The following is a 7,929-nucleotide window of genomic DNA, read 5'->3' on the forward strand; positions in this document are numbered from 1 at the left end:
ACTAGATGAAGACTGATCTGTCCAAAGGAAAAAAATATTTATGCCAACAAGTTTTATGTCCAAGAAGAAAGAAACACAATCAAAACTTAAAAACGTGCATCAGTTTTGAAAAAATAAGTTTTATTTAGTTTGAGCAAAAAAGGCACATCAAAAATAATTTCTACCCTTTTCAATAATCAACAGAGAAATCAAGTATGATGTTTTTTTCCTATTTCATTATTTATTTCTGATGCCTTCCAGGTCTTTGAGGTTGGAAGGCCTCTTTACCATCACCCTAACCTTTAGGCTCAGGACTGTCTGGGCCGATCCAGAACATTCATAAACATTAACATGACTTTCAGCCAGAAGGCACATGAGATCACTTTAAGCTTAGATGCACTTGTGGTTTGAATAATTTCAGCTTGAACTGCATATTCATTTTGTTATTTAGATAAAAGAAGCTTGATCATAACAGTCTTTACTTTCTAACTTTGGAGTGAATGCTGTGAATTCTTGCTTTGTTCTTTATTTATCAACCTGAGTTACTGATGATCACTGATTTTTTTATTTTAACTTTTTATTTTTTTTAAATGAAGGTGACCTTGAACTGAAATAATAAAAACTTGACACTTCAAATAAACAAAAGTCAGCATAGTTTGAAATAGGAAAAATGTGGGATTAAATCAACAAGATGTAAAAACATTAGGAATGAAGTTTGCACAGAAAACATCATTTTGTTTTCCTACAGTACTAACAGGCTGAGGCAGCCATTGTTCCCAGTGTCTCCCTGAACACCAGCATCTGCCACCGGGAATGCCTGAGGTCCGTGTTGAGCCCCAGCTCAGTCCCCATACCGCACCTCCGCTCTGAGTTCCTTTGAGACGTAGTTGAGCAGGGCGGCAGTGACCTGCTGCTGCAGTGTGGCGTTGCCCGTCACCAGGGCGATGAGCTGGGCTGCATCCATCCAGTCCAGGCTGCCCAGGACGCCGTTGATGTCCCGATAGAGTTGCTCCCTCTGATTGGGCGGCAGCTCCATCAGGATCTGAGGCAGAGGCCTGAACTGACCGCTGGTTAGCCAGCTGCCCAGCAGACCCCCCACCGCCCCGCCTCACAGACACACAGAGGGTTGGTTACACCGTTAGTAACACTAATATGCAAACAAACACTAATGTTTTAAGTTCTTCAAAATAGGTTCATAAAAACTCCATCTTAGCTTTGGAACCATGGAAAGCTAACCTTTGTCATGTGACTTCCTTCTTTGCGCTTAGTAACAGACACATTTCCTGTCTGCATCTCTGACTGGGTTTGGATGAACACCGAAATGTTTTGTACCATTTTAAATCATTTTTATTTTAAGTCTTTATGACTGAAGACCATTGAGACTTTAAAGCTGTATGCAAACTTTTGACTTATTTCTGTTACAATGTTCTAGCATTTAGTATATTTATCCAAGTACAGCATAAGAGAATAATTGACACATGATTACATTTAATATGGCACAATAAAAAATGTTTTCCAGTGCACATTTAATTTGTGGTATTACTCCTGTTAAACTTAATCATTTATCATGTAGAACAGAAACCATAAAGTGTTTTTGTTTCTGAGATATGCAGTTTTAATTCTGAAGATGTTCACGTTCCTTTGACCTGTTTTTGATAAGTTGAAGACACAATTTGTTTACGTTTTCATGAGTAGATGCAAACTGCTTCCTTTATCATTTTTGACAAAGAAGGATTCTTTGTTTACATTTTTCAGACACATTTTCCTCTCATTTTCTTTTCAACTACAAAAGCTTGATTTCTAGAGGCTCTTGAAATGCACATATTTAATCATTTAAATGTGTATTTGTAATACACTGTATTGTATTTTATATTTTCTCAACATTCTGCCTTGTAATTCATTACAAGACAGTGTAGTGTACATACAGTGTGGGTTAACTTCAGTACAGTAAAAGGTATATTTAGCATGTAAATAATATACAACAAATACGTTAAGTGAACTTACAAGTATACATAAAGTAATAAACTATTAAAATAGCAAGAAATACCTCTGCCAAAAGTAGCACACTTTTGGCCAGGTTAACGGCCGTTTGGTTATTTATTGTAAATACTTGACTTCTATCTCTTTTAAGTGAATGAAAATGAAAGTGAAATGTGCCCAACAGTCTCTCCAGGATGAAGTACTTCTTTGTCAAAAATGATGAGGGGAAGAGTTTGTATTTGCTTATGAAATATAAACAAATTGTGTCTCCAATAGAGAACCGAGATCCTTCCTCATCAGGAAAACGTCAAAGGTAAGTGCACATGCTCAAAAGCAAATATAAAAATCTCTAGAAACAAAATTGCTTTTATGACTTCTCAATGCTATATGATCTTTAACTTGCCAGTTTATAACAGGGGTATAGGGGTGTGTAGTGGGAAACATTGTTATTGTGCCATATTAAATGTAAACACAAGTACATGACTCCCTAATTCTGTACTTGGATAGATAATACTAAGTACGTAGAAAAAGTATATTAAAGTACAGGAATAAGCTTCAGTGTTTAAAGTATAAGTTTAATATTGATATACTTATTCTTAGAATTATCTTTATACTTGTCAGTACAAGTCAAGTATACTTCACTATTCTGTTTTTACGTATGTAAAATGTAATTTATAAAATATATTAACTAAGTACACAGTCATATTTTTAGCATAAAATAAGCATACTCTGTACACTTGAATAAAAGACTTTTTGCAAAGGGATATCACTAGCAGCAGCCAAGTCATTTCATCACACTTCTAAGAAGGCCACTGATTTCGAAATTTTTAAGTTTGCATATTCTAAGGATTTAAGTTTGTTTGTTATTACTGTTGTGTTTTAATGGTAAATGGATGCAGTGTATTGTTGCTACCACCAGGCGGCGCTGTTCAGCGTTACCACATTATTTATCACCGTACAACGTGTCAATGTGTACAGAGCAAAACATTCAGCTGAAGCTTCGGGTTCTGTTTAAGAAAAGACATTTCTACGATAAGAGAAAAGTCACAGCTGCGCTGCTTCAGCATGTTGTCTAGAAGTCGGGGATAACACAATGGCAATTCACAGAATGGGATACAAACTGAAAAGAAATAAGTATCATCGTTTTCCCTCTTTATAATTGTTGCGGCCTGTCCAGTTTGCTGTCTGACCCAGATAAGCCCCATCATGCTTTATAGGTAAAATGTTCCATTTTCCAATTTGTCTAGAGCAAATCTGCCAGACACTTCAAGGCAGGCAAATCACTCCTACTATTTTATACTATTCAAAAGGGGTGAATTTTAATTAAAAAAAAATAAAAAAAACGACTCCTGTTTTGTTTCCTGTGTTCTGGTCCTTACCGACAGCAATCCCCGCGGGTCCACCGAGCAGCCCGCCGACGAACGCCGTCCCCCCCGCCACCGCCGCTCCTTTGACGGAGCTTTTCACCGCCACTTTGATCTGATCATGAGCCGAAATTTCACAGCACAGGCGAATGACGTCATCCATACGAGGTGCCATCCGTGCGCTGAAGCACAGCGGTGGTAAAACAGAGCCTGAAAATATAGAACAAATATGAAAACGGAATGTAATTTACTTTACTTCAGTCACAACAAACACAGCAAGAGTAGTTGAAAAAGAGGGATATAGAGGTGTGTGTATCAGTTTTCCGAGCAACAACCTGAAGAACACTTTTGGTTTCGTTTTAACAAAAAACATGAAACTCTGACTTTAAACATAATAATAATAATAATAATAATAAAAACAGACACATTAACGTGTATTTAAAATTAAAAGCATAAAAAACGTATAGAATGACGCTTCATCTTTTAACATTTTTCTTTTATGCCGGTATGAATGAACTCACATTAGGTTTTTTCTGTTTACACCGACATTAGAGTTTCATTGTGTTCCGGATTGAAACCGAGCCTGAGCCGCTCTAAACTAAAAGGACCAACCGGCTGAAGAGGCTTCTCCTCTGCTGCTCCTCTGCTTCTCCTCTGCTTCTCCTCTGCTGCTCCTCTGCTTCTCCTCTGCTTCTCCTCTGCTGCTCCTCTGCTGCTCCTCTGCTTCTCCTCTGCTGCTCCTCTGCTGCTCCTCTGCTTCTCCTCTGCTGCTCCTCTGCTGCTCCTCTGCTTCTCCTCTGCTGCTCCTCTTCAGCTCCTCTTCAGCTGGTTTCGTACCTTTAGCTTAGCCTAGCAGCCAGCGCTTCTGTCTCCAGTGAGACAAACACACGAGCTGCTTTGTGCTCCCCCCTCCGACTCCGAACGTTTGGTTGCTCTTTCGATGTCCTGATTGATCTGTCACTTCCTGTACATCAGTGGGTGCGCACCATTTGTAACCCGACAAGTGAATTTATGTGCAAGGTTTAAAATGAGGCGTACCCCAGAGTCCCCGCTAAGATGTGACTGAAACGAACAGCAGTCAGTTTGTCTGTTAGGAATTTGCAATCTCATTTCATCTCTTCCTGTATCTACTTCGTGTCTGTGAACAAATAACTGAATAAAGAGAATTTCTGTCAGATTATTTTCAGTTGTTGGCTGTCAAAATGAGTTTTTATGATTTATTGGTTTGGCAATAGAAACTCTCAAATCAAACTCAAATCAATCTTACAAATTATCAGCTGGAACAATTGCACGAAAACGATCGGTGCGAAATGGCCAGAAATTCAACTAAGTACTCACAAATTGTGTTCCACTTTAAGGGATATTGTTTTTGTTTCTACCCTGGCTCTAAATATCCATCCATCCATCCATCCATTTTCTTTACACCCTTGTCCCTTAGTGGGGTCGAGAGGTTGGCTCTAAATATGTATTTTACAAATATTTTCACCAACCTCAGACAAAATAGCCATACAGCAACAAAAATCCTTTATAAACGCAGTAATTTTTAAGCTAAATACTTTTTAGTTCGCTAAAGAAAACATGGGTCGGCCCCATATCAGCATGCCGCCGCCTGAAGTTTGCAACCACCGCCAACAATGCACCGCACCGCCATTTCCGCTTAGAATTTTGTTTCCTACACAAAATTGTCGCTAAATCCCACAAATTAGAAAGAGCTCGACAATGTTGGAAATGCGGAGATAGCAAAACTAAACGATAAGACTGCTTCTGATATCTGCAAAGAATTTCTTGTTTATTCATTTCCGACGAACCGAATGCACTTAAAAACAGCTTTGAAAAGCTAAAACTGCTATTGACAAACTATTTTCAGCATGAAAATGGAGCATTTTCAAACATCTTTTGTCCATTTTTTCTATTTTTCATTGTTTTATTAAACTTTCAAATTGCTACGTAAGTCAAGGACGTTTTGACTAGACAGAATGCTAATTCAAGATATCACTAATGTCATTCTGACTAGTCGGAATAGATATCTTAAATAGAAAAGCTGTGTAATTCAAGATATCTCTAATTCATTTAGAAATATCTTAAAATAAATTTTGACTAGTCAAAATTACAATTCAAGATATCTTTAATTTAGTTCTGCCTAGTCATTATTTGCTTTTAAGATATCTATAACGTAGTTTTCACTAGTCAAAACTACATTTCTCATATCCAAAAATACATTTAAGATATCTTGAATTATACAGTCATTAGAGATATCTTTAATTAGAATTATGACTAGTCAAAATCAAAATCGAGATATCTTGAATTTTCTTTAAGACTCGTCATAATTTAATTGTAGATATCTGAAATGAGTGTTTCAGATAGTCAGCAATTAATTTTAGATATCTTGAATTGAAGTCTCCATACAAGTCAATGGTATTTGAGATATCTCTAATTACCTTCTGACGTCATTTCGACTAGTCAGAAGGTAATTAGAGATATCTCAAATAGCTATTTTGTTTAGTCAAAATATAATTAGAGATATCTTAAATCGCTGAAACGTCTAGTCACAAAACAATTTGATTTATCTGGAACGTAAGGGCAGTTAAACCGAATTTATGTTTAAACGGCTTGCCATACTGGAACAAATTTGCGATAGCATAGTCGCTCCTCATTGGCTGAGACGCAGTGACGAGGCAGCCCAATAGCGACCGCCCCCCCGCTCTCATAAACAATTTTTTTGATCACAACAGACTCAGAGAAAAGAAAGCAGCGACATCTTCACCGTGCTGGAGAAACATCAACTTTCTAAACCAGTAAGTGACTCAGAGTTTGTGAATGAACATTTAAACTTTGATCTCATTTTATTTGCTTTACCGACGAACTGACTAATCACTCACATTTTTCTCGGAGTTACAGATCAGAGTGGGTGAGGGGCTGATGACTCTGAACTAGAAAGTAGATGTTTTACCGTTCAGGCAGTGTACAGTAATGATCAGAGTGTTTTGGCAGTAAGATAGTACAGGAATTGATATACTGCATATTTGCACATTTATTCATTTATTGTAATAAACTAAAACTACAGTTGTTCTGTATATGAGTGGCGCTTTATAAATAAATTTGCCTTGACTTTCATTGCCTGGATGACGTGGAGAGCGTCATATAAATATGTGCGCATTGTGCAATAAGTTGGTGTTGGACGTCGTGTACCAAGTTTGCGTCAGTTCTTGACCTCTAAGGGGAACGTTTCATTTCATACCACATGTAATAACAGACAATTTAATGTGTTTTCCCATATTGAAATAAATAATAGAATGTCCTTCAGGTTGGATTTGAGGTTAAGAATATGAAAATCTGTCAGATTGAATTAGAATCAAGTAGTTTGTACAAAAATGAGAAAAAAAATCAAACAAATAAAATGTAATGTACATTTTCTGATAATTTTCAGTTATATTAATTTACTAGTGATTTGAGCTTTTAAGCTGCAGTATGTAGCTTTTACAAAGAGCAGGATTATTTTACATATTTATTAAAACTGCCAAACAATCACTGCCTTTCCCCTGTGGTCCTACTGCCATCTGCAGAGCTCAGGCAGAAACAACCAATCAGAGCCAGGAGGAGGGTCTCTGTACTGTTAGTCACCCTCCTGTACACGCTGCTCACAGGAGCAGCGTATACAAGTGCATGATTGACAGCGCTACACTTGTAAACATTTTGTGTACAGGTGAGGAATGGAGGTGGGAAGAGATGAATGTGTGAAGGGGCAAATGAACCTGTTCTGTGTAAACGTTCTTGGTATGTTTTGAGGGATAAAGAGAAGTTTTCCTGTTCTGACCCGATTGGTTCAGACACTGAGTTACCTAAACTTTGAAGTCATACTCTGATTGTGTAATCTTTTGCATACATCCCAACTTGTCTGCTGCAAAACAATCATAAATTAACAAGAAGATGTAAAATGAAGGTTGTTCAAATGACTTTGAACAAGGTTAAGTGTAAGGCAAGAGTGTTTCTGTTTTGTTTCCTTGAAGCACATGCCATTATATTTAGTTAGTTGTTTAAGAATCCTTGCTGCTGTAGGTCACTATGAACAGTGTTGATTTTATGCTATTTCAGTCAGTATCTTGTGATTAATGTTTTAACGTCTTCTTTAAAGTAGTGTCAAAATCTGGACACACAGTGTTGCATTTTCAACTTAAGACTGACAAACGTAAATGTTACCTAAACTTTAGATGCCCTCATTTATTCAGCTCATTTTAGTTTATTAGTGTGTAAAAAGTGCATCTTACTTAAAAACATATTTTAGGAGTTCATCTGACCCAGATAACCTAATGATGAACTGATTCTTCCATCCTTAAAAATAGAAGAGCGTGCGGTTTATTTTTGCCGTCGCTCTAGTTGGTAATTCCGTCTTGGTCGGGACTCAGCTGATGAGCTTCTAAAAAGAATCTGTTCCCCAACATTACACTGATGTAACCACCCAGCCAGCTGATAGAGTGTAATAGGAGCAGCTTCTGTAAAGAGTGAGCTGCTGGTGTGTAGGAACAGCCTGGAGAGGGCGCTGTTTCTCTCTATCAGAGACCTGTGTAGGAACAGCCTGAAGAGGGCGCTGTTTCTCTCTATCAGAGAC

At 37.5% G+C, this 7,929-nt stretch overlaps 2 protein-coding genes across 4 annotated transcripts in view; one reads left to right on the forward strand and one right to left on the reverse strand.

Annotated features, from left to right (window-relative positions):
• Window positions 1-99: 99 nt before the first annotated feature.
• Window positions 100-7,929, reverse strand: part of LOC103462256 (protein C19orf12 homolog) — a 9,782-nt gene continuing 1,952 nt past the window's right edge. The window contains exons 1-3 of one of the 3 annotated variants that reach the window (XM_008404927.2): window positions 3,936-3,970; window positions 3,339-3,533; window positions 100-1,086 (exon numbers count right to left, since the gene is read on the reverse strand). In XM_008404927.2, the coding sequence (XP_008403149.1) occupies window positions 821-1,086; window positions 3,339-3,498 (426 nt within the window). In that variant the 5' untranslated portion in view covers window positions 3,499-3,533; window positions 3,936-3,970 and the 3' untranslated portion in view covers window positions 100-820. The other 2 variants (XM_008404928.2, XM_008404926.2) reach the window with 2 other exon arrangements.
• LOC103462257 (tumor protein p53-inducible nuclear protein 1) overlaps window positions 6,030-7,929 on the forward strand; it is a 3,770-nt gene continuing 1,870 nt past the window's right edge. Inside the window, exon 1 of the mRNA XM_008404930.1 lies at window positions 6,030-6,118. The gene's annotated coding sequence lies outside the window, so the exon portion shown is untranslated. The remainder of the gene's footprint in view (window positions 6,119-7,929) is intronic.

Source organism: Poecilia reticulata, linkage group LG3, assembly GCF_000633615.1.
Source record: "Poecilia reticulata strain Guanapo linkage group LG3, Guppy_female_1.0+MT, whole genome shotgun sequence".
Lineage (NCBI taxonomy): Eukaryota > Metazoa > Chordata > Actinopteri > Cyprinodontiformes > Poeciliidae > Poecilia > Poecilia reticulata.